At 42.9% G+C, this 27,710-nt stretch overlaps 1 protein-coding gene across 1 annotated transcript; it reads left to right on the top strand.

Moving 5' to 3' along the window:
• Positions 1 to 87: 87 nt before the first annotated feature.
• LOC138291167 (interleukin-8-like) lies at positions 88 to 27,710 on the top strand. Its single transcript, XM_069230299.1, has 4 exons — positions 88 to 237; positions 5,107 to 5,260; positions 23,136 to 23,219; positions 27,273 to 27,710. The coding sequence occupies exons 1-4, from the start codon at positions 171 to 173 to the stop codon at positions 27,328 to 27,330; spliced, it is 363 nt and encodes a 120-aa protein (XP_069086400.1). The 5' UTR covers positions 88 to 170; the 3' UTR covers positions 27,331 to 27,710.

Here is a 27,710-nt window from a genome sequence, read left to right as displayed (position 1 = left end):
ATTTCATGCAGCCAAGTAGCAGGACTGAGTCTGCTGGTTAACCCTTCCACGCCACCAAAGCATGCCCTGCTTTCAGTATAAATACACGTATTTTGCTAGTTAGGCACACACACGAGGCAGACTTTCCTGTCTCTACAGGTACAGGAGCTGAAAGGAAGACCGAGGCAGAAATGCTGGCCAAACTTATCATTGTGGTTCTGGCTGTTGTGTTGATTGACGGTCAAGGTGAACATTCAAGTAAGATGCATTTTTCCTAATTGTTTTTTTAGTCCATAGTGGATTCTGTAAACATAGTTGTGCATAATGTATAATAGCATCTGCATTTTTATAGATGAGGCGCTCAATCTTTTCTGTGTATGGGGTGCACACTGCTCCGTGGGTGTGTCATGGCTGACAGAGTTTGTTTGCCACCTGACATATGTGGGCAATGTAGATGCCGTGTAGGAGGACCAGGGCGGTGCTTTTAGCTTGTTTTTTTTGTCAACGAGCCTATACCTAAGAAGCAAGAGATAGGAGTCTTTTATAACTATCTTCGAATATTTTCAAGGTTTCCTCATCTGCTCCATGTCCAAGGTTAATAACAACTGTAGGGAAACGTGACTTCCGCTCCTCTGTATGCTGGGCCATTTCTAGACGTTAGTGATAATGTAGAGTATGCTTCAGCTTTAAATCGAAGTACAAGGCGAATTCCGCCGCATCAAAGTGAAAAGTCACTGAATAGCACCTCACAACAAAAGGTTGAAAATACACAATTTTAAATGGTCGATTGGCCATATTGCCAATAAAAGCAAACAAAAAAATAGTACTAGAACATGTAAATTAATTTTTAGGTGGCGCTGGCCAATCAGCTCACTTCAAATAAGGGCATTAACAAGCAACAAAGGCCTGTAATGTTACATTTTTACCTTCAACTTGTCCTGAGTTTTAGCTACTGTCTAAGTACTAATGATGACATAACAACACAACGCCAAGAACAAACATTGTCTATCATTTACAGTACGGAAGGCACACAATTCATATAAGCTTTTTAGATTTGAAATCTGAGCAGGAGTGTTCTAAAACCGATCCAGTGCCGGAATAAACCCTGTGGAGGCCCCTAGGCAGTCGAAATTTCGAGACCCCCCTCGCAAATAATCTCCTAATACATTTTTAATTTTGCCAACCAACAATTTTAATAAAACAATTTTATTACACAAAACTAAACATTACACCATTACAGGTATGTGTAGGAAAGTACCATCTTTCTTAGCATGTTAACCCCAATTTCTGCCTGTTTGTCAGTGTGTTTTTACTGTCTCACTGGGATCCTGTGGTCTATATGTGTTGTCAGTATGCTTGACCGTGTCACTGGAGTTCTGCTAACCAGAACTCCAGTGCTTATGCTCTCTCTGTGTACCAAATTTGTCACTATAGTTTATTGACTCCATCTTCCAATTCTGATTGGCACACTGGACCCCCCCACCTATAAGTCCCACGTATAGGGTACCTAGCTACCCAGGGCATTGGTGTTCCAGGAGATCCTTATGGGCTGCAGCATCTCTTTTGCCACCCATAAGGAGCTCATGCAAACCTCAGTCACTGAAGCCTGAGTGAAATAGTGCACACACTATTTCACAGCCATTTTTCACTGCAGAAGGTAACTTAAAAAGTCACCTACATATCTAACCTTCATTTATGAAAGGGTATGTGCAAAGTTACTGTGTGTGAGGGCACCCTTGCACTAGCAAAGGTGCCCCTGTGTTGTTCAGGGCCAATTCCCCGGACATCGCGATTGCGGGGACAGCATTATAAGCGTGCACTACTTATATGTCAATACATATATGTAGTTTCACAATGGTAACTCCATTAGGCCATGTGAGCTGTACAAGATTGTAAAATTGAATCCCCAATCCAAATCTGGTACTGGGGGGCGATTCCATGCATCCTGGGGCTCTACCATGGACCCCCAGTACTGCCAAACCAGCTATCTGGGGTTTCCACTGCAGCCCCAGTTGCTGCCACCTCACAGACAGGTTTCTGCCCTCCTGGGGGTTGAGCAACTCAATCCCAGGAAGACAGAACAACGCATTTTCTTTAGTAGAGGAATGTTACTCTCTCTCCCACTGGAAAATGGTGTTACAGGCAGGGGAGAGGTATCTGTAAATGCTTTGAAGGGCACAAACGGTGCCCTTCTTGCATAATCCACTCTACACCGGTTCAGGGACCCCAGTTCCTACTCTGGCATGAAATTGGACAAAGAAAAGGGGAGTAACCACTCCCCTGTCCATCACCACCCCAGGGGTGGTGCCCAGAGCTCCTCCAGAGTGTCCCTGGCATTAGTCATCTGGGATTCCAAGGTGTGGGGACCATCTGGGAGCATCTGAGTGGCCAGTGCCAGCAGGACACGTCAGAGACCCCTCCTGATAGGTGCATACCTGGGTAGGTAGCTAATCCCCCTCTCAGGGCTACTTAGGGTCTCTTCTCTGGGTGATCCTCAGATTCGGTTTGGAAGACTCCACCACGTCTCTTCTGCATCCTCTGCTTCAGCTTCTGACCGTTGGATCAACCACAGACTGCTCCAGGAACCTCTGTTACTGCAACAAAGCATCCAGGAAGGCTACTGTGACCAGGAACTTCAGCTCCAGCCAGCAACTGTGACAATTTCCAAGGTGTGCATGCTCTGAGGACTGCCTGTCTTCACCCTGCACCACAAGAACTGAAGGAATCTCCCGTGGAGTGACGGAGTCACTTCCCTGCTTCTGCAGGCACCTCTCTGTGACGATGACCGGTGCTATGGGACTCCTCTCCTGATGATGAGCGTGGTCCCTGGAACACAGATGGTGGACCAAAGTGATCCTGATTGTCCAAAGTTCCAGCTGTCTAAATGTGGTGAAGGTAAGAGCTTGCCTCTACGTGCCAGAGAGTACCCCTGTGCATCACGTCCTCTGCAGCTCCTTGGACTTCTGTGCATTTCTTCCAAAAGTTCTTTGTGCACGGCGGAGCCCAGGTCCCCAGCACTCTATTCTGTGATGCTCAGCTCCCTGAGTTGTTCTCCGGTAGCGTAGGATCCTTCTGTGTAGTGCTGCGACAACCACACTTTGCAACTCCTTTGTCCCTATGTCCTGGGGCTCCTGTTGGTGCTGCCTGGTCTTCTGAGGGCTCTTTGAAGTGCTCAGAGCCCCCTATGTCTCCTCCGTCCAAGTTGAGACCCCCAGGTCCCTCCTAGGTCCAGGCAGCTCCTCTTTGATGCAAAACGTATTCTTGCGTGAACCAAGGCTTGTTGGCGGAATCCACAGAGGCAAACATCGTGCATCCAACAACTCGACATGGGACATCTCTTGCAACAAGCAGGAACCCGCAGCTATCTTCTTTGGTGCGTTTCTGTACTTTTCTTCCAACCAGGGCATCCACTTTTGCACCTTCTTCTGGGTGGGCAGGAGTTCCTGTTCCTCCTGAATTCCTCATCAACTTCAGGACTTGGTCTCCTCTCTCCATAGGTCTTCCAGTCCAGGAATCCATTGTTGGTTGCTTGTAGTCTTGCTTGGTTCTTGCATAATTCTTCATCACAACTTTTAGTGTGTTCTGAGGAAACTTGCTGTACTTTACTGCTCCTTTCCTGGGCCCTGTGGAGGGGTACTTTACTTACCCTCAGTGTTTTCTTACACTCCCAGCGCCCCTCTACATACTACACCTGCTTAGGAGGGAATCCAACTTTTGCTTTCCACTATTTTAGTATATGGTTTGTGTTGCCCCTTGGCTCATTGCAATCTATTGAGTTTTTCACTGTTTGCACTATTTTATGAGTATTTTCTTACCTGATTTTGGTTACTAGTGTATGTATTGTGTATAATATGTACATCTAGAAGGAGTATTGCCTCTAAGATATTTTTGGTCTGGTATCACTAAAATAAAGTACCTTTATTTTTGGTAACACTGAGTATTGTCTTTTAATGTGTATTAGTACTGTGTGACTATAGTGGTATTGCAAGAGCTTTGCATGTCTCCTAATTCAGCCTTGGCTGCTCTGCTACAGCTACTCCTAGATAGCCTAAGCTGCTAGACACTGCCTACAGTTCACTAATAAGGGATAACTGGACCTGTTATAAGGTGTAAGTACCTTAGGTACCCACTACAAATCAGACCAACCTCCTACAGTACGTAGTTCGCACCAATTTGTTTTGCAAACTGACAGCTGACAGAAGATGAGCTTTTAAGAGACAAACTGTTATGTGAATCTGATGTCTATGGTTTATGTATTTTAATTTGTTAATGGGTACATCACATTAATGCAGTATTTTCTCTATAGAGTTGAGAGAGTGTAGTTTATATAATCTAAATTAACATGAAATGTTTAGGGGACGCGTTAGCAGAGTATTTAATGTAAAATTTTCGTTTCTTTGAGTTGATTCTTTTTTTTAATCAATTTAAGAAAGCTTGAATTTAATTTTCTTTCGAGATCAAATCAATATTATTTTGATCCGTTGTTGCGGGGTACCTAAAAGGAGTGGGATCCATAGGCTGATGCCTACTTTGCCTATTTGGTAATCCGGCACTGAACTCAGCAAAGTATGTTCTAGTAGCGTTACCAGGGGTGTATCTTTGGGAGAGGGACGGGTTGGGGTGTTACACCCCCCTAACAAAATCATTTTCTTATACATAGTTGGGTGCAAGTGCTTTCAGTCAGGTGTGGTGAGGGATTTCACCAGGAACTTTTACATAAACACCAAAAAAAGCAAACACACACTCTCTCCCTCTCCTGTCTTGAAAGTCCTCAAAAATGTTGGTAATTTTACAAAATACTGTGTTTTCTTTCGCTTAGGACCCCTACTAATTCATATTTGTCTCCCTTTCCATTGCACCTTTGGCCCCTATCATGCACCCTGCTAGTTGTGTAATGTATGTAAAAAAGATGTCCCAGAATGATTGTTGGGAAATCTGAAGCTCACACTTCCCCCACCCCTCAATCTTACTGACCAAGCTATGCCACAAAAGTTGCACTGGGCGTTTCCTTTGGGATAATTATCATTCTTCTTTGTTGAGAGGCATTTTGGCTTGTGAAGTATAACTAGAGTGACAGGCAAATATCTCATTTAAAGTGTTGCTCTAATAGTGTATGGTTCATTTCAGAGCTGGAAGAGGGGCCACCCGTTGGAGGTTCCATGGCGTCAGAGAGGCTGCGCTGCCAGTGTGTCAAGACTGAGTCCGGCTTCATTGATCCTAGGCAAATACAAACCCTGGAGTACATCCCAAGTGGGACTCACTGCGCGCACAAGGAAGTAATGTAAGCAGCAGCTTGAGATTTATACTTTTACCAACAGATATGTAAATCTAATCAAGAAATGGTAAAACTCTATCATCCACAAGATAAGCAAGACTGACACATGCCAATGCTATCTGCACATAGGTATTCACATATGGCTTTCTTTTTTCAATATGCTAAATTGGCTTTTTGTGTTCAGTAATCTGACAGCACAGTCATTCTTTGCACGCTCACACCTGTTACACATGTGCTAATACAGACAAGCATTGGTAAGCTAATAGGTCTCCCCTATGCAAGTGCTGTTGGCTTTGCCAATGTATTTTAGCCACATTGTACACCAGCGAAGCTGCTCTTCAGCATGGCTAATACTTTGAGGCATAGAGGAGAGTGGGTGAAGTGAAGTAGTGTAAAATGGAGTAGTGTTGTGTAAAATGGAGTGTTGTAGACTATCCTGAAGTGCAGTGGCATAGAGTGAAGTTTTATGGTGTGTCGTAGAGTGGAGCATCGTAGAGTGGAGTGTCATGAAGTGTTATGGAGTGGGGAGTCATATACTGGAATAGAGTGTAGTAGGGTAGAGTGGAGTAGAGTGAAGTGCAGCATAGTGGAGTGAGGTGGTGTGGTGTAGTGTGGAGTGTTATGGAGTGGAGTGATGGAGAGTAGCATAGAGTAGCAAAGAGTGAAGGGGCATTGAATGGAGGGGCACAGAGTGGAGTAGAGGGGCATAGAGTGGAGTAGAGTATTGTAGAGTGGAGGGGTGAAGAGTGAAGGGGTGTTAAGTGGTGTAGTACGGGGTGAAGTAAAGTGCCACAGAGTGGACTAAAGTGTCATAGAGTTGAGTAGATTGTCACAGAGTGGAGAAGCATAAAGTAGAGTAGAGTGGTGTAGAGGGGAATGGGATGGCATACAGTGAAGTGGAGCGGCATAGAGCAGACTGTCATAGAGTGTTGTACAGTGTTGGAGTGGCATAGCATGGAGTGGAATTGAGTGGAGTAAAGTGGAGGAGAGTGTCATAGAATGTAATGGCATGGAGTAGCATAAAGTGTTGTAGACTGTAGTGTCTTGGAGGAAAGTGCCATAGACTGGAGTGTCATAGAGTGAAGTAAAGTGTCATGGTGTGTCATAGAGTGGAGTGTTGTAGAGTGGAGTGGCCTAGAGTGGATTGACCTAGATTGAACTGACGTAGACTGTCATAGTATGGAGCAGGCTGGCATAGAGTGGAGTAGAGTGTCATAAAGTGGAGTGGCATAGAGAGAAGTTGAGCATCAGAGAGTGGAGTAGAGTGCAATGGAGTAGAGTATCACAGAGTGGAGAATTGTGGAGTGAAGTAGAGTCGGGTAGAGCTAAATGGTGTAGAGTGAAGTAGAGTGGCCTAGAATGAAGTAGAATAGAGTGGTGTAGATTGTGCTGGAGTAGAGTGGTCTAGAGTGGGAGAGACATAGAGTGGTGTAGAATGTCAGTGTGGCATTGAAAGAGTGGCATAGAGTGGGGCAGGGTGGAGTGGTGCAGAGTGCTGTGGAATGTTGTAGAGTAAAGTGGAGTAGATTGTCATATAGTGGAGAATTGTAGAGTGGAGTGGCATAGAGTGGACTGGTGTAGATTAGAGTGGCGTGGGGTGGCATAGAGTGGCAGAGAATGGAGTGGCATTGAATGTAATAGAGTGGAGTAGAGTAGAGTATCACAGAGCGGAGTGGCGTAGAGTGGTGTGGAATGTAATGGAGAGGAGTGGCATAGAATGGTGTGGAGTAGAGTGGCATGCAGTAGAGGGAGTAGAATATAATGTGTCATGAAGGAGTATGTTGTAGAGTGGGCTGGTGTAGAGAGGAGTAGTGTGTTGTAGAGTAGGTTGCGTCATAGCAATCTGCCATTTCAAACAACGCAATTTCAATTTAAATGACCATTGTATTTGCACAGATATACAGTTTTACTGATAAAACTATACAATGCACACATAATAACGGGTGTAAATGGCATCACCAAGTTTATTGATTTGTCTGAATCATATTAAAATGTTTGTTTCCTCCACACTTCACAATTACACAAAACTGTGCTTCATTTTTGCTTTCCTAATTCTAATATATTGTGAAATATTTATGCAGTACATTTTGGGTGCCAGAAAAGGTAATATTATACAGCCTTTCTATTATAAAGTCCACGGTACACTTCTTTACTTCAAGAACAGACTTTATTTCTTCTTCTCCACTCTGCGCCTTCCTTCACCTCCTTCTCTGTCAACTCTCAACATTCTATCATGCACTTCAGATCCCTACCACCTCCCGAACATTCCATCCTGAGTCTCCCACATAGGGGAGGACGGGCCATACCATAACGAACTACGTTCCACCCATATCTTAACATATTGCTACCAAAGACATTAATAACATAAGGGCTATATTTATCTAATGACCGTATCTTCATGGAACTATATACACCTAATTTATTAACTTATAAATTGACTAATTACAACACATCTTCCTCGCACAATAAAATGTCCAAACAATGGGGAAGGGAATTACTTTGGAAAGGAAAGTTTATATTTAACCAAGCGATAATTCCTAAGATAATCAATATTCACAACTTTTGACTATTTGATGTAGTCCTTACTCCACACCGGAGGTTTGGTCATCCGACTACTTGGAGTTCTCAGTACCTTGTCCCTGATCTCCATCCGCCTTGGTTCCTTCCATGCAGAATTCTTGTCTGTGACCTTGGCAGTAAAAGGAACATATCTTGCAACTCTGTCCATGCTCCAGCACTGACCATTTTCTAAAATAACCACATTTTTCTTTACCTCTGAAATGCAAAAAGGACCCATGAATTTTGTATCCTTCCACCCACCTCCCGAATAACCAATTGGTTTTCTGATCATGACTTTATCCCCCACTTTCCAGCATTGTCCCTTAACACCAAATTTGGAATGATACCTTTCCTTATAACCTTCCTGGTGCTTCACTATCTTTGTACTAGCAGTTGGAACAGTATTCTTACACGGTCTGCCCCCACCCAACCATGAGGGATAGAATTTAGTACATGGTTCTCTGCCCCGTAATGCTGAGAAAGGTGGGATCTTTGTAATCGAGTTGGGAGTGGTATGATATGCCCATAACATTTCTCTAATGGCACTTTCAATATTCAATTTGTTAATACTTGCCAATTGAATACAATCCTTTATCATTCTATTGGCCCGTTCTGCTAAGCCATTGGCTCTGGGACAATATAAAGCTGTGGTGTGATGTTTTACCCTGATTGAATCCAGGAACTGCTTCATTTGGCTAGAAGTTAATGGGACCCCATTGTCCGTTATAAGAACTTCTGGAATTCCTTCTATGCTAAATACATTTTTCAAGAAGTTGATGACTGATTCTGTGGTAACAAGGTTGACTAACTTTACTGTGATCCAATGCGATTTGTAGTCAATAAGAACAATCGCAAATCTCGTAGGTAGAGCCGTAAAATTAAGGGGTCCAATGATGTCTAACGCTAATTTAACCCATGGCTTGGTAGGAACCTGTACTGGGGAAATGGGTGTCTTGCGTATTGCCTTTGATTTGTCACTTAGAGCACAACAGGAGCATTCTTTAACTTCACCCTCAATCATAGAGTCCATGTTTGGAAACCAGAATCTTTCTCTTACTCGGGCTTTAGTAAGACTTCTTCCAAGATGACCCTCGTGAGCAAGTTTGATAATCTTTAGTCTGAGATTACTAGGAGGTATGATTTTGTCGTTCCTGAGAATATAATTGTCTTTCTCATTAATTTCCAATCTTACCTCCCAATATTCCTTGATGATGTCCTCTACATCCTTTTTATTGCCGGGCCATCCCTCTCTCGCCCTCCTCCTTAACAGCACCAAGGAATTGTCTTGTTGGGAAGCAGAATTCCACTCCTTATCACTTATGGATGGTAAGTCAACCGCTAAGATAGGGTATTCTAAAGCATTAAAATTTTCTGTACAGTCTAATGGGGTTCTTGAAAGGAAATCAGCTGCACAGTTTTTATTTCCTGGTAGATACACCACTGAGAAGCAGAAATTTTCCAAAGCTAGAATCCATCTAGCTATCCGGGGTGTGCTACTATTAAACCCCTTGGTGGAAAATATATATACCAACGGTTTATGGTCTGTGCGTAATGTGAATTGAGCGCCCCACAGTAAAAATGTAAAATGTTTTACCGCCCAGAAGCATGCGAGAGCCTCCCTTTCAATTACTGAATAGTTAGTCTTCGCCTTGTTTAAGGTTCTTGAAGCGAATGCTACTATCCTTTCCTCCCCATCAATAATCTGCGATAAGGTTGCCCCTAGGCCTAACTTGCTGGCATCAGTTGTGAGGAATGTTTTTCTACGGTGGTCAAAATTACACAAATATGGAGCGTTGACAATGGCCATTTGGATTTCTTTAAACGTTTTGTCATGGCACTCGTTCCATTCAAAAGGAACTTTATTTTTCAACAGTTCTCTAAGATCTGCTGAGACCTTTGAGAAATTTTTTACGTACTTGGCCATAAATTCAGCAAGGCCAAGAAAGGACCTCAGCTCATCTTTGTTTTTTAGTGCACTGGCATTCATTACTGCATCAACGAGTGAAACTTTGGGTTTAAAGCCATCCTTGGATATAACATGCCCTAAGTACTCCACAGAATTTACTTTCAGTCTGCACTTCTCTTTCTTTAATGTGAGACCTGCTGCTTTTAACTTTTCTAAGACAACCCTAAGTATTTTATCATGCTCAGTTTCTGTTGCACCATATATAAGTACATCATCCTGGAAATACAACGTATTGGATACATTGCCTAGGATGTTCTGCATGATTTTTTGGAAAACCGCCGCAGCTGATGCTAGGCCAAAAGGCATCCTGTTGAACATGTAAGATCCAAATGGAGTGGTGAATGCTGTTAACCATTTGGACTCCGGGTGCAATTCGACTTGATGATATGCACTCGAGAGGTCTAGTACAGAAAAGTATGATGCTTCCCCCATTGTGCTCAGTATTTCGTGTATTCTCGGAAGAGGATGCCGCTCGACCCAAATATTTTTGTTTAGGTCTCTTAAGTCTACACAAATCCTGATTTCATTGTTATTGCTTTTCTTGGCCACCACAATGGGGGCCAACCATTCGGAGCATTCAATGGGTTGGATAATTCCCTGTGACTCTAATTTTTCTAATTCTTTTTTTACTAATTGCTTCAGCAAGTGTGGAATAGGTCTGGTTTTATGCACAATGGGTTTACTTTTGGGCTTGAGTTTAATTTTATGTTGAAAGTTTTTAAGTAATCCTAGTTGCTTACAAAAAATATCAGGAAACTCTTGAATGAAAGCTTTCACCGAATTAGAATCAGAATTATCTATACACAGAACCTGTTCAGGATTATTGGGGTCCAACGGTATCCCCAGTTCTTTTTGATGTTGCCAACCTAAAAGATTGGACCCTTCTTCTACGATATATACTTTCCCTACCGTGGATCTCTCTTTAAAGGAAATGATACTTTTAAACATCCCTTTCAAATTTATCGGATCTCTGTTATAACCTTTGGGGCTTATGTCAGGCTTCTGTATCTCTATTGCACCATTTTGTTTGATTTTCTGAAAGTTCTTTGCATCTATTATGGTTATAGGGGAACATGAGTCAGCATACATTTTTATGTTCTGGTTATCAATTGTGACTGTAGACACGGGGTATTGGGTGTTGCTTTTACCTTCACAATTGACCTGCAAGATAATCTTTTTAATTAATTGCGGTAGTTCTTCAGGTTATTTGTTATCCCCATACTTGGAACTATCTTTGCATACCCTCGCAAAATGACCTCTTCTATTGCATTTCCTGCAAATCGCTGATCTAGCTTGGCAGGACATGGAATTGGCAAGGTGATTGTTACTGCCACAGCGAAAACAAGTTAAATTCATTCTGTTCACATTATATTTTTGGGGTTGTCTCTCATTACATTTGATTTTAAGGATTTTCTCCTCTTTCGCTTCCTCCACAATTTCATTTACATGTGTATCAGGGGAAGGAGAGTTAATTTCCTGTAGACAAATTGCAGTATGTTCAATAGATTTGGCCAATTCAATTGCTTCTACCAAGCCTGGTTGCTTCTGTAACAGTTTTTCTTGTATCTTATAGTTGTTGGTACAACAAACTAATTGATCTCTAATTAGAGAATCATTTAATTCTCCAAATTCACATAACGTACTCAATCCTCTTAAAGCTGCAATATAGTTTGTTACACTTTCTTGCTTGCTTTGACAGCGGGAAAAAAATGTATGTCTCTCTAATACTACATTGACACTATCTCCAAATTGCTTTTCCAGTTTCGAGTATGTAATCACATACTCATCTGGGGCTTGCCCCTCAGGGAAGATTGGATCTGGAAGGGATTCAAATATTTTCCTCCCATGAGTTCCTAGATTATGCAGTAAAATGTGTTGTTTCCTAATGGGATTGAACTTGTCCCCCCCAATTGCAATTAAGTAAGACTCAAAAATCTTAAACCAGTCTTTCCACGGTACGTTTGGTTCACCCATCTCGTTCAAAAATAGAATTGGTTGTGACATTCCTGCTGCTGCCATTGTCTAGGTTAAAATACCAATTAACAGAACAGATAATGTCTTACTAGCACCTGCTATAAGGAATTAACCTTGTAATAACTCTCAATAACACTAAACTATGAGATTCAATATGGTTACATCTGAAAATACACCCAAAAGATTGTGCTTGAATACTACTAACATAATGGTAATGGCATTTTTTTTTCTTCTTAAATGAACATATTTAAATAAGGAACAAAATTGCACCTGACACGGTTAAGCACAAGAAAACAAATTAATCGTGAAATACAATTTAGTTGAATGCTGTGCCTGTCAGCGAAGTAGTTAACAGGCAAAAGATTAAACCTTGACAGACAAAATTGCTGTGTCTATCAGCGATTGATTTACAAGTTGCCGTTCAATTTTAAAACGTCCCTGGAATGGAATTCCTGTCAGGCGTGAAGCATAGAACCTTCACCGTCGACTTGGAACCACGAAGACTAAAGCCAAATGGCGCTCGTCTTGTCAGCTGGAATTCTAGTCAGGGCTGAATCGAATCTTCACAGCTGTAAACTGTAATTGACCCTTAGTTGAAGTACGCGGCGCTTGTGTTAGTTTCTGAGGAATTCAAAACCGGCTGCCGATCGAAGTGAAACACTCGCAGATCGAATCTTCACAGCTGTAAACTGTAATTGACCCTTAGTTGAAGTACGCAGCGCTTGTGTTAGTTTCTGAGGAATTCAAAACCGGCTGCTGATCGAAGTGAAACACTCGCCGATCTAAGTCAAATGCCGCTCCTTATGTCAGCTGTAACTGTAATTGACTTCTAGATGAAGTGCGCGGCGCTTGTGCTTTGATTCAGGGAATTCAAAGCAGGCCGCCGTTCGTGCTTTACACGTTGTCTGACCTGGAATCTGAAACCGCTGCTGCCGCACTTATAAAAACGACACTTCTTCACACCACTGTACCTCCACACCGATCGCGGGAAACCGGTGCCGCACTAGAAATACGGTGTGTCCGACACTGCTTCACACCTCAGCCCCTACACTACTCTGTTGTCCAATGTAACCAACGCGGACAGAAACTAAATTTCTGTTCGTATTCAGTTCCTATGTTTCTACTCATTAACGGAACGTTAAATTCAGTTGACAGTTAATGCAATAAATCGGAACTCCGAGGCTTCAATTTCCGAAGGACACAGGATGGGTGGAGAGTCACCAACCTGAAAAGGGGTGGAGAAGAATGTGCCCCCTTACGCACTCCTCGTCGCCAGTATTATAAAGTCCACGGTACACTTCTTTACTTCAAGAACAGACTTTATTTCTTCTTCTCCACTCTGCGCCTTCCTTCACCTCCTTCTCTGTCAACTCTCAAAATTCTATCATGCACTTCAGATCCCTACCACCTCCCGAACATTCCATCCTGAGTCTCCCACATAGGGGAGGACGGGCCATACCATAACAAACTACGTTCCACCCATATCTTAACATATTGCTACCAAAGACATTAATAACATAAGGACTATATTTATCTAATGACCGTATCTTCATGGAACTATATACACCTAATTTATTAACTTATAAATTGACTAATTACAACACTTTCCTTTCATATGGGCACCCAGCAGGATTGTCAAATAATCATCTCACTTTGCAGTCAGAGAAAGAAAAGTAAACAGCAAGCTCCCTCAGAAGACAGCACCTGACATCTGGCCTATGTCTTTGAATGAACAGCAAGTGTGTCTAGATTAGAAGAAAGTGTAAAGGCCTGTTTACAGAAAGCAAGCACTTGTGGAAGGAAACAAGGGGTGATGGTGAACAGGCTAATGATCCACGGGAGGTATAAAGACATGCTGGACAAATGATGCCAGCAAATAGAAAACATGCAAATGCAAATTACAAACCACAAAGCGAATGGTAAGTAATGGGTAGAATGCATTTTCAGGTATGTTTCAGAATATCCACAAGATGTTTTTGCAAACCAGACAACCACTTTGTCTGGTAGGTTTCCACCTAAAAATGACTGTGCTCTGGATTAGTGAAATCCTGCACAAGGAGTCTCAAGGCAACAAAAGGCTCAAGCAGCAAGGCAAACACTGACCTTTAAGTATAAATACGTTGCGCGCCATTTAAAGTTGCTGCTGGAACATCACAAAAAATATTTTGCTTTTGTTTGATTTATTGCAGTTTTATTCACTTTATTTATATGGGTTCTACATTTGCACTGGATTTCTCAAAAAGGAGAAAAGGCTACCACTCTACAGAAACCTCTGGATTAAACAGGTGGACAGTTTCTTTTAGGTACTTTTGTAAAACTGCTGTACTTCAGTACAGAACTCAGTATTTGTAAATAAAAAATGTATTTATATCTTGGTAGATAAAGCAAACAGTCAACTGTTACCTACAGATTTAATAATACACTATTTGCTCATTGTGGGCTTGGAATTGAATGCTTTCATAGCTGCCCATGCAGGGTCGTTTCCAGTAAGACTGTGGGGGTGTGAACTTTAGATTTCCCAGCAACCACCCTGAGACATCTTATTAACAGACATAACATGACTAGAAGAGCGAATTATAGGGGCTAAAGGGGCAGTGGAAAGGAAGACAAATACCGATTGGTAGGGGTACTAAGGCCCATATTCATTCTTTTTTAGCGCTGCATTTGCGTCATTTTTTTACGTGAAAGCGGAGCAAACGTACAAAATACAATTATATATTAAAATGATGCAACTGCGGCGCTCAAAAAGTATAAATATGGGCCTTAGAGAAACAACACAATATTTTGTAAAACAGCCACGATTTCGAGGACTTTCAAAACAGGGAGGGAGAGTGTTTGTGTGTGTTTTTGTCTGTGTTTATGAAAAAGTTCCTGGTGAAATCCCTCACCACACCCGACTGAAAGCACTTGTACCCAACTATGTATAAGAAAAAACATGTATTAAGGAGGTGTAACAGCCCAAAAACCCCCATGAAGCTACACCCTTGTGCCTATATTTCACACGTAGAGACTTTGCAAAAGTAAAAATGCAAAAAATATTCTATATGAGACATTTCTAGCACAGGTTCTGTATTACTCACAGAGAGGGACAGCGTGCCTTGTTGCATTCTACCTAGAACAGCCGAAAACTCTGGCATTTCACATCTGCGCTGGGCAGAGTGCATCAGTGAAAGAGGGAGCTGCAGTCTAGATTGCTATTTGCCTCTGCATCTAGAGGCAGAATAGTTTTTAATGTGTATAAATGCAATGAAAACCTGGTTTTCGTTCACTACCTGTTTGTGTGGGAATATATCTAAATGCACCTATTATAGCAGTAAAGGGTTTTGTTTTCAATTTGAATGTGGGGGTTTTCATGTAATGTCGCTCTTGAGGATTAATATAGTTACCACACTTATTTGAATTATGACCGGTCTAATAAATCTCGGCAGATTAAACAGCCCAATATTTACAGGAGGAAAATGGCAAGTATTTAGTGGAACATTCTCATTTTGTGGTACTACACACCAAAGTCCGCATTATGAAAGACTAAAAAACGACAAAATGAACAAAAAAATTAAAATGTTTCACAAGTTACCATGTAAAAACAGCAAGATTCTCCTGAATTGCAGATGCTTTGTTCTTTCAAGGGAGTTTCACATAATGAATATGTCATACAACATAATGAAAAAGCCAAATCTTGGGGTGTGAGGTAAATTAAGAGGCAGATTTAAGAGCCCCTTGCACCATATATCACCACATTAGCGTCATTTTTTTATGCTAATGTAGCAATATTATGGCAAAAATGCTGTGCCATCTCTACAAAGTGGCACAATGCATGCATTGGGCAAGTTTGTAACCCCTGTGCCAGGCATAATGTAAGCATTGTTCCCCGTTAGGGAGGGCCAAATAAATGGCACCAAGAAATCTAAAAAAATCCTTTGCACCATTTTTTGGGGCATTTTTAACACCTGCTCAGAGCAGGCATTAAAAGGGGGAACACCACTGGTTACAATGGGCCCCTTTGTACTGCTCAAGGTTAGTGCCAACGTTCTGGTGCTAACTCTGAACAGTACATCAATAGTGTCAAACATTTTGACGCTAGTGCCTCCTACCCTTCACTATGGTGAGCTGTATTTTAAATATGGCTCACACATGGTGGCTGTAGGTGGGGGCTATGGGACGCAAGGAAAGTGGCACCACTTTTCTTAAATCTGCCCCTAAGTATCTCAAATTGCTAAATTTTCAAGGGAACCACAATTTCAAAATTAGATCAGAGGGAAAATGGCAAATTAATATTAAAAAGTCAAAATGCAGTTATGAATTGCACATGATAAAATTTAAAATATGTTTAACACAAACTGCTTTCTAGACATTTTGAAATAAACTACCGTTGCAAAGACAACATTGTGCCTCATAGTATAAAGTTGGGACAGCCATTACTGCTACAATAAAATTGTCTAAAAGGAAAGATGACTGTAATATCTCACATGTGTGGGCTTGTGTTGAAACAGTGATCACCGCATGTGTCCCGACAAGTCACAGGCTAAGACTCGGGGAGAGGGATCATTATAGTAGAATGGATATTGTCAAATCACCAGAGAGTCCTCATTCAAAACTAAAACGTATACCACTCTTTCCTATGCAAATTTTACACACTTTTTTCTGCCCTACCCCCGCAAAATAGCAAATACCTCTAAAGTTTCTATTGTCACATAGACAAACATTCATGTAAATGCCCCTTAAGTGACCAGATTAAACTTTAACAATCAAGAAATTATTTATTTAAAGTGAATGCATTCCTAAATAAATAAAGTGTCTACATTTTTTCAAAGTCAGCATATTTTCACATCACCAGTTTTAGCTGCATAACTGCCAGTGCCTTTCTTACTTACATTGAAGTTTGGGATAAATGATCACCATGTCCATATAAACTTAAATGTTGCTTGGTGTAATGTAATGTAATGGATGGTTCAGGGTAATCAGAGATAGGCAGCCGCACCTAGGCAGAAAGTGATGGAGAGAGCTGGATAGAGCATTTGATAGAAAGTGGAAGTCTCACAATTAGATCCAGAGAAACGTAGTTGATAATATGCTCTCACCATGTGTAGGTAAAGGAACTCACAGAGTAGATGGAATATGGTTTAGTGCTCCGTGATCATTAACGAACACTGGGTCGCTACCCAAAAAGATCCTGACTCTGTTCTACCCATTGTCTTATGTTTAAGGGCTTACTAATGGCTCCATGTAATTAGACACTTTGGCCCAGATGAGGGCTGGGTATAGCACTGGTGGTGCCCGGTGAGGCAATCAATTTTTGTGCTCCCCTTACCCCCATTGACCTCCTTCTCCAAGGATTCCCTCACTACCAACCCCAACATTGCCAATCATTGGTCCATAGCCCTGTCTCACAGGTATTACATTTTTCATAGCACTACTCATACTAATACAGGGTGTCAGAGCACGTTACATCAAACACACACATGATACAGAGACAATGAATCATACGTGGTAAAACAGTCTATCCAAAATGTTACATTAGACAATGAAAATTGCAAAACGTTTGAATCACATGCCATCTATATTAGTAGGCAGTATATTTTAAGAGTTTTTGGACTGGAGAAGTCCAAACTAAGGATTTAAAATGTACCAAAGTGGTTGTGCTTGGCTTTATGAATAAAATGTATTTCTACTCAACTAACCCCTTTTAGCAACATTAGGACAATGAAAGAAGGTGGAAACACATAACGTTTTAACCTATACCATGCAGTTTACCTGCAGCTCCTTAGCCTCTTAGCTGCAGGGCCTTTCCCCCCAACTCCCAAGTGCTGAGCCCTTTTTTGGCTATTTAGGGTAGTTTGCGCTTAGGCCTTTATAACTTTTTGTCTACATAAGCTATCCACACCAAGTTTGTGTCCTTTTTTTCCAACATTCTAGGGATTCTAAAGGTACCCAGTTTGTGGGTTCCCCTGGAGGAAACCAAGAAATTAGCCAAAATACAACAACATTTCTTTTTTTTTTTTAATGGGAAAAAAGGTCTGCTGAAGAAGGCTTGTGTTTTTTTCCCTGAAAATGGCATCAACAAAGGGTTTGCGGTGCTAAAATCACCATCTTCCCAGCTTTCAGGAACAGGCATTTTTCAACTCAATTTTGGCATTTTCCTGGGACATACCCCATTTTTACTATTTTTTGTGCTTTCAGCCTCCTTCCAGTTAGTGACAGGAACTGGTGTGAAACCAATGCTCGATCTTCGAACGCTAAACATTTCTGAAAAGTAGAAAAAAATCTGGATTCAGCAAGGGGTCACTTTTGTAGATCCTACAAGGTTTTCCTGTGGAAAATAACAGCTAAAATAAAAAAATATTGAAATTGAGCTGAAAAAAACAGCAATTTTTCTCCACATTTTACTCTGTAACTTTTTCCTCCTATGTCATGTTTTTGAAAGCAATATACTGTTACATCTGCTGGACTCTTCTGGTTGTGGGGATATATAGGGCTTGTAGTTTCATTAAGATCCCTAGGTACCCAGAGCCAATAAATGAGCTGCCCCTTGCAATGGTTTTCATTCTATACTGGGTATACAGCAATTCCTTTACTGAAATATAAAGAGTAAAAAATAGATATTAAGAAAACCTTTGTATTTCCAAAATGGGAATAAGATAAGGTGTTGAGAAGCAGTGGGTATTTGTACATCTCTGAATCCTGGGGTGCCCATACTAGCATGTGAATTACAGGGCATTTCTCAAATAGCCGTCTGTTTTACACACTGTCTTACACTGGGAAGGAAAAAATGTAGCAAAAGACAAAGGGCAATAACACTTGTTTTGCTATCATGCGTTCCCCAAAGTCTCCCGATAAAAATGGCACCTCACTTGCATGAGTAGGCCTAATGCTCGCGACAGGAAACACAACATGGACACTTCACATTTTTACATTGAAATCTGATGTGTTTTTTGCAATGTGCCTAGCTGTAGATTTTGGCCTCTAGCTCACCTAGGGAAACCTACCAAATCTGCGCATTTTTGAAAACCAGACACCTAGAGGAATCCAATATGAGGTAACCTGTGGGGCTCTCACCAGGATCTGTTACCCAGAATCCTTTGCAAACCTCAAAATTTGGCCAAACAAAATACCTTTTTGTCACATTTCGGTGACAGAAAGTCCTGGAATCTGAGAGGAGCCACTCATTTCCTTCCACCCAGATTTCCCTCATGTCTCCCGATAAAAATGGTACCTCACTTAGGCCTAGCGCCCGCGACAGGAAATGCCCCAAAACACAATCTGGGCACATCAAATTCTCCCAAAGAAAACAGAGCTGTTTTTTGCAAAGTGCCTAGCTCTGGAGTTTGGCCTCTAGCTCAGCCGGCACCTAGGGAAACCAACCAAACCTATGCATTTTTGAAAACTAGACACCTAGGGAAATCCAGATGGGGTGACTTGTGAGGATCTCACCAGGTTCTGTCACCCAGATTCTTCGCAAACCTCAAAATGTGGCCAAAAAAACATTTTTTCCTCACATTTCGGTGACAGAAAGTTCTGGAATCTGAGAGGAGCCACACATTTCCTCCAACCCAGCATTCCCCCAAATCTCCCGATAAAAATGGTACCTCACGTGTGTGTGTAGTCCTAGTGCCTGTGACAGGAATAGATCACATAATGGTCAATGTTGATCCTTACATGAGGCAACTGTTGACCCTGGGGAGATCCATTCCTGACACAGGCACTAGGTACAGCCACTCAAGTGGGGCAGTGTTTTTATCAGGACAGGTGAGAAATCACTGGGTGGTAGGAATTTTGAGGATCCCAGCATATTCTTGTAGGTTGTGTGACAGAAATGCAGAAAACAATAGAGTTTGTATTCAACATTTCAGCTTTGCAGGGTATTCTGGGTAAGAAAACTTTGGGGAATCCACACAAGTCACACCTTTGTGAACTCCCCTGGATGTCTAGTTTCCATTAATGTCTGGGTTTAGTATGTGCGCCGAGTCCGGGACCAAAAACATAGGTGCCTGCCTTACAAAACCAGGTTGTGTTGTGATATATAATTTTGATGTCTCCACAATACGATTTGGGCGGTGGAATTTGGGGCTGAACTAAATTGAGGTGCTCCCAAGAGAGCACTCTCTCTCTGTGCTTGCCGCAGCATTCACCTTCTCTCTGGGTTGGGCTAATGTGCTATTGTCCCGTTGCACAGACTGTGCTTGAGAAGGGACATGAGTACTGCCATTATCACCTCCCTCATAATTGCTGGAAGAGGAGTTATCGAATAGGACTCCGGAATCTCCCCCAGAGTCTGTGCCATTGTCCTATCCCTCAGATGCTACCTCAGTATCTGTGTTTCAGTCTCTGATCCTATGTCACAGCTGTCCTCTATAACCCGAGTGAGGGCGTGAGCCGCAGTCATCCAACGAGATGCCATCTCTGCTATTGGCTAACCTGTTGCTCTAAAACACTAGCCTACGTAGACAGTCACAAAACTGCTGGTGTGTGTGTGTGATACGTGCAACAGTAGAGGTCACCTTACCTGCGCTTCTTCCCTCACTAAGCACATTCTTTCAAGACACTCAAAAAAACACCTTGTCACATGCCAATTATCACAGTCTTTAGAACCTCTAACGCCCAGTCCAACAATCATTATTGTGCTCTCACTCCCATGTCCTCCTCTTTGGATTCCTCACTACCACCCAGCAAAAGTGCCCTTCATCTCTCCATAGCCGCCCCCCTCCGTACATACATTTCATTTGTATCATAGCGCAGGTAATGGCTGACTTTAATAATGTACTCAGCTATTTACATAAAATACAGATTGCTCTTTGCAGTAGGCATATAAACCTTCAGTGCTTCTTTATGGCACCAAAACTGCCACTAGACAAAAGTCTGATCCTTTTGTAGTAGAAACATAATCACAAGACTTATTTGACTTTTTTATTGCTGCCTAAAAGCTACAGTTGAAACGGGTCAGTTGAAGTATGTGCATTGCTTTGAAGACGCAACTGCAAGACAACTGGTGGCAAATATATAAATATATATATATATAATTCATTGTGAGTTACTGACTTTGTTATTTCCCTATTTTAACCTGTTGGGAGTGTGCTTTTACTGAGGACACTTTTGTTTGCAATAAATCACTGGCTTGTCCAGCCGGGAAAGCAGCACCACTGCGTTCTGAGCAGGTCGGTGTGACTAAAATGGATTGTCACACTTTGAGCAGCAGGTTGGGACAATCACAGTTAATTTGGAAATTCACTTCGAGTTCACCTACTGAGGTTATGTACTTTTCTCATTATTTTGTTTGGCTCCAGCAACCCCCTTATGGTGTAATAGAAATGTGCATGACTACCGTAACCAGCATGCACTTGAGCTGGTATCTAAACAGATTGATCAGGTGCCTGCAATTGAATTAGCTGAATGAACCATGCACGTGGTCTTTAAAAAGGAAAGAGATGTCTGGAACACTTCAAGCAATGGCTGCACCTTCGAGGGTGATATATTTTTTAGTTTTTCTCTGGTGATGAAGGGAATAACCCAGAAACACGTGACCAGAGATGATTTTTTGAGATAAGGCCTGAAATAATGAAAATGCTTAAAGGAATTAACTTTTATATGTGGGTCTGGTTTTCCTGGGGGCTGATTGCATCCTCCAGGGAGTTACCACACAGGCATTGACAAAAGTGATCTTTCTCTCTCTCTCTCTCTCTCTCTCTCTCTATATAGATATATATATATATATATATATATATATATATATATATATATATATATATAATGGCCCCCCGGGAAACCATACAACTACTAAAAAAGCTTTTGCTCCCACAGGGAGTCGCCCTGCCCACGGGCGACCCCTGTCAATTTATTTATTTATTTATTTTTTAAAATTATCCCCTGGGGGGGTGCAATCATGCCCCCCCAGGGGACACCTACCTTTCTTTAAAAAAATATGCTGGGGGGGCAGCCCGTTTGCCGAGGCAACCGACTCCCCCATGTGAAATCCCTGGTGTCTAGTGGGGTTTCCTGGCCCTCAATTGCAGCTGCGCTGAGATCGAGGGCCAGGAAACCTGTTCAGGAAGGCCTCGTTTTAAAGGGGAGAGTCTCTCCTTTCAAACAAGGCCTACCCGAACGTCGGGAAGGCTGTTTGGGGCCATTTTCCCCATCAGAGCAGGAAGCGGCCTTTTGGATAGGGAAAACAAAACAGTGACGTCTGCGGGCCTCGCGGCGTGCTAACTTCACAAAGGGGCGGGTAGGGGGTCCGGGGGAGACATAGAAGATCCAGAGGATTTTTTAACACTCTCCCTGGTGTCGGCCGCTGGGGTTTCAGCAGTTCAATAATCTCTAAGATAACAGCACTGCTCAGAATATATTTGTCAAATCTCCTCCTCAGTTTGTTGAAATAGTGTCTGCATGGTTCGGTATATCCTCTCCTGTCTCTGTCTCTGCCTCCTCCTCCTCTGCTGGGCTGCCTGGACTCTCCTCCTCCATGCAATCACATACAGTTTAGCCATTTTGAGTAGCCCAGATGCCTTCTGGGTCTCCTTTTATACTTTGGTTCTGGTTACCACCTGCTCTGAATCAGTGGTAATCTGGGTGTGCAAAACTGGCTTTTTGCGACTAGTTGCAAATTGCGACTGGCTTTTGCATATGGATTGCGACTCGCAATTTGAGATTTCCTGATTGCGGTTCGCAATATCAGGTCGCAAATTTTGCGAGTTGGTGCTGGGTCGCATCGCTATTTGGTGATCGGAAAAGGGATTTTTACATCCCATTTTGGATTTTGCGGGGTCGCAAATAACGATTCGGGCCATTTGCAACTCACCAAACTATGCTACATCTGGCCCTAAATTACGTGACATTAGCATTGTTAATATAGGCAAATAAACATTCTAACCTTTCCACAAAGGTGTGGTTATTCATGTCTGAGAGGTCATGGTGAGTGGAAATTACTGACTCCTTTGGCTATTGATGTTATTGATTGTTGTGATTATTGAATTGTTTTAGTACGGATATATGGTGGAAAAAGCTTGGAGCGCAGTCAAAAGGTCCATCAGCCTATTCGCTTCTCCCTTGTAAGTTTACTTAATAAGATCTAACGCGCTAACACCAACAGGACTAAAATATCAAAATCATGCATCATTCTACAGTTGTAATTATTTTAGCCTGATTTTACTCACGTATTCAATGTTGTACTTCAAACATTTTCGGATTGTGCTGTGAGGCTTCATTGAGCTCTGAAGTCATTAAAGAATTGCACAGTAAATGATTGTGTTGTACCTCAAAACTGAGAGAAATGGACAGCGAGGACATACATATGCATGCATGTGTTTGAGTGAAAGCAAGCAGAGTAACACCATGGAACTTATGAATTAATATAGTAAATAGGCCTGTGCTTGATCCATTCTTTTGTATTCACAGAGTTGTCCTAAAATCAGGTCGGGAAGTGTGTGTTGATCCCAATGCCCCCTGGGTGAAAAAGATTCTCGACAGGATCTTGGAAAGGTAGGAAAGAAGATACTTGCAAAATATACTCCACAACCTTTAATTTCGTATTGAGACAGGAATATAGTCAGATATGCTGAGATAGTTGTGTAGATTGGCTGTGCAAAGAATTATCATTGTTAGATAAACGATGTATTATTTTTGGAACATCTTTGTTTCAGTAATGATCAAAGCAATATAACTAAATACTAACATCTGGCATACTGTTTCAGGCTTCCCTACTGTAGTTGCAGAGGAATAAGCTGTTTTCCATTTTTTGTAATATTTTCATTCATTAAAAGCTAATGGCCAATATTTGGACGCTCTAGATAATGTAAACCTTGTCTACTGCTTTGTTGACTGTGCGAAAGGACAACGCCTGTGAGCATTAGATATGAAAGAAGAAGTTCGGGGTTGTTGATATGTCAGAATCATATCCACGAGGATATTCAATCATGCATGTATTTAAAGCAGAACAAACAATGAATCTGAAAAAGTCAGTCCATAAAAGGGTTTTCAGCTCCTAAAGACTGAAGTGACAGCAGACCATTTGGAGAAACATATTGATTAAACCAATGACTTTACCAGTGTGCGTACATATTTATTTATTTAAGGTTTTTATTTAGCGGTTCTTTATTTATTTATTTACTGGATATTAGTATTAACGGCATGCACTATGAATAAATACAGAATGCCGGTGTATGCGGGGAGGAAAGGACAAGGGGATCATGACAATCCCTTCTTTTTGCCACGAATCCTTGACTTTTGTATTCTGCTTGGTATGACATGCCTTATTGAGGAGAACAAAAGGTGCAAGGATCACCCAAAGAGACCATCGTATTTCTGTGGCTAAACCACTGGTGCTGCAGGGCACAACGAGAGAAGTGACCTCTCGACTGCACCAACAAGATGAGTTTATAGCAGTCCTAGTAAGCTGAGGTGCAATTTCAGCACATATTAGCATATGTAGGTTTTAGATGAAGTGCTCACACTACCTGCAACTGTCGACTGTTTTTCAGATGAGGCTTTTTCACTAACAGGATCATCAAACCATCAAGCACTGCCTACAAGGAGCTCTTAGAAGCAGCGAGCCTGTGGTGTTGACCAAAGTAGGGTATTTAAACAGAATGTATGATCGAACAACTAATGCAAGAACTACGCATGCCTGAACAACATGGTAAAAACAACAACCGCGTTGGTACCACAAATGCCTTTACAATGATTTTTCGTTGTAAAAGTATGTCTAGTGAAGACGTGTGGCAACGGCATGCGTGGTTCTAACATGCCATCCTCCACCCCCCTAAAGCTCAAAAGTACTGCACCCCTAATACTAAAACTACCCGACCCCTCCACCCCTACAAGTAAAACTACTCTGACCCCACCGCCCTGCCCCTAAAAACAAAACTACCCTGATTGCCCGCCACGAAAACCAAAACCACTCTGACCCCACCACCCGCCCCTAAAAACAAAACTACCCTGACACCCCCACCCACCCTGAGCCCTAAAACCTTCCCCAACCCCCCACCCTCACTAAAAACAACCGACCCCACCCCTAAAAACAGAACTAATCCAGTATCCCCATCCCTAAAAAACAAATTACCCCGATACACCCACCCCTGCCCCTAAAAACCAAACTACCCAACCTCCCACCCCTTAAAACAAAACTGAGACCTAAAACCATCCTCGATCCCCCAACCCTCCCTAAAAACAACCAACCCCCACCTCGCCCCTAAAAACAAAACTACCCAGAACTCCCACCCCTGATCCTAAAAAGAACTACCACAACCCCCCACCCCAGCCTTTAATCCACCCACCACCCCTAAAAGACACCCCAAACCTACCCCAACCCCACTTACCTCACCAAACTACCCAGACCTCACCACCCGCCCCTAAAAACAGAACTACCCCGACCCCCAGCCTGCCCCCAAAACAAAACTACCCCAATCTCACCAACCCAGCCCCTAGAAATAAAACTACCCCGACCCTCCACCCCTAAAAACAAAACTGAGCCCTAAAACCCTCCCCAACCCACAAACCCTCCCTAAAAACAACCAACCTCCCACCCTGTCCCTGAAAACAAAACTACCCGACCCCTCCACTGCTAAAACGAAACTACCCCAACCCCCACCCCAGCCCTTCATCCACCTCCACCCCTTAGAAATACCCCTCAACCACACTTACCCAACCAAAGTACCCCAACCTCCCTAACCCCGACTCTAAAAACAAAACTACTCGACACCCCCACCCTGCCCCTAAAAACAAAACTACCCCAACCCCACCAACACACTCTTAAAAACAAAACTACCCCGACAGCCCACCCACCGTGATCCCTAAAACCTTCCCTGACCCCCGACCTGCCCTAAAAACGACCTACCCCCAGCCCCTACAAACCAAACAGGCCGATACCCCCACCCCTGCCCCTTAAAAACAAACTACCCTGATTCCCCACCCCTAAGAACCAAACTACCCAAACTACCCAGACCCCCCCAAACCCACCACTAAAAACAAAACTCCCCAACCTCCCACCCCTAGAAACAAAACTACCCCAACACCCCCTCCTGCCCTGAGCCCTAAAACCTTCCCCAAATCCCCCAACCCTCCCTGAAAACAACCGACCCCCCCACCCCATCCCTAAAAACCAAACTACCCCACCCACCCCTAAAAAACAAAACTACCCTGACCCCCCCACGCTCGCCCCTATAAACACAACCACCCTGATCCCCCTATCACTGCCCCTAAAAAAACTACCTGAACCCCCACCCCACCACTAAAAACAAAACTACCCTGACACCCCCACCAATCCTGAGCCCTAAAACCTTCCCCAACCCCCCACCCACCCTCCATCCCTGCCCCTAAAAACCAAAGTACCCCGATTCCCCCACCCCTAAAAACCAAACTACCCTGATCGCCACCCCTAAAAACAAAACTACCCCGACAGCCCACCCACCGTGATCCCTAAAACCTTCCCTGACCCCCCACCTGCCCTAAAAACGACCGACCCCCAGCCCCTAAAAGCCAAACAGACCCGATGCCCCCACCCCTGCCCCTAAAAAACAAACTACCCTGACCCCCCACCCCTAAGAACTTAACTACCCAGACCCCCCCAACCTCACCACTAAAAACAAAAATCCCCAACCTCCCACCCCTAGAAACAAAACTACCCCAGCACCCCCACCTGCCCTGAGCCCTAAAACGTTCCCCAAACCCCCCAACTCTCCTTGGAAACAACCGACCCCCCACCCCATCCCTAAAAACAAAACTACTCCACCCACCCCTAAAAAAACGAACCTACCCTGACCCCCCCACGCTCGCCCCTATGAACACAACCACCCTGATCCCCCTATCACTGCCCCTAAAAAAACTACCCGAACCCCCACCCCACCACTTAAAACAAAACTACCCCGACACCCCCACCAATCCTGAGCCCTAAAACCTTCCCCAACCCCCCACCCACCTACCCTAAAAACAATGACCCCTCCATCCCTGCCCCTAAAAACCAAAGTACCCCAATGCCCCCACCCCAGCCCCTAAAAACCAAACTACCCGATTCCCCCACTTCTAAAAACCAAACTACCCTGACCGCCACCCCTAAAAACAAAACTACCCTGATACCCCCACCCACCCTGAGCCCTAAAACCTTCCCCAACCCCCCACCCACCCTAAAAACAACTGTTCCCCCTCCCCTAAGAACCAAACTACCCCAATCCCCCCCCACTTAGAAGGCAGTAGCTGGCCCTTTTTAAGGTCAGGATTCAGTATACTAAAGCACGTAGTCTTGGCTCCAACTCATGGCTCTTTAATCCACCACCAGCCACTCTCTCTCCTTTTATATTACTCTTTCAGGTTGCTTTTCATCTCTGCTTTTCCCTTTGTCACTGTTTTTTCATCGTCCGCTTTATCTTTCTTTCCCTCTTTTTTTCTCTCTTTCTTCCCCTGGATAAAAGCCTGATGAGCAAAATAAATGCTGTTTCCCAAATGTGAGTGCTGCGAGGCCCCAACTGCAACCACAGGCTCACATTAAGCAAGGAACAGAGACCATGTGATAGTTTACAATCTCATTTTATTCTTTTGTAGGTCGAATTCCTTGAACACGAAGATGTATACAATCCATGGACTGGACCTATCACCATAAACCTCCCTCTAGCACCGTGGAACCAGAAACATCTCAGAGCTTCTGTGCTTAGTTCTGTGTCCAATTGTAATCAGCTGAATTATCAGCACAAATGAACTGGCAGCTGCCTGATTAATGAGCTTTCTGTTTTATTGCTTGATCCCTTCAAAGGTGCCATGTACTCTGGTGTTGACCGCCAGTGTCCCGTGTGCATGAGCTACGTCAACAGAAGCATGGACTGCAGGTGCAAACATACTCTTAATACTTACTATGCAATCCTAAAAGATTAACCTAGAAATACAGTATGAAATGGTTACAGCCAGACAATTGTATTCTAAAGTGGAGCGATGATGCATATTCAGGACGTTAGTTTGTGTGTGTAATAAAGTTCAATTAAACCA

Source organism: Pleurodeles waltl, chromosome 1_1 (assembly GCF_031143425.1).
Source record: "Pleurodeles waltl isolate 20211129_DDA chromosome 1_1, aPleWal1.hap1.20221129, whole genome shotgun sequence".
In the NCBI taxonomy this organism is placed as follows: Eukaryota; Metazoa; Chordata; class Amphibia; order Caudata; family Salamandridae; genus Pleurodeles; species Pleurodeles waltl.
This window is presented reverse-complemented; position numbering and strand designations above follow the sequence as displayed.

Coding starts and splice junctions, on each gene's coding strand:
- LOC138291167 (XM_069230299.1), top strand. CDS start 171: ATGCTGGCCAAACTTATCATTGTGGTTCTGGCTGTTGTGTTGATTGAC. Junction 5,261..23,135: donor TGCGCGCACAAGGAAGTAAT/GTAAGCAGCAGC, acceptor TTGTATTCACAG/AGTTGTCCTAAAATCAGGTC. Junction 23,220..27,272: donor CTCGACAGGATCTTGGAAAG/GTAGGAAAGAAG, acceptor ATTCTTTTGTAG/GTCGAATTCCTTGAACACGA.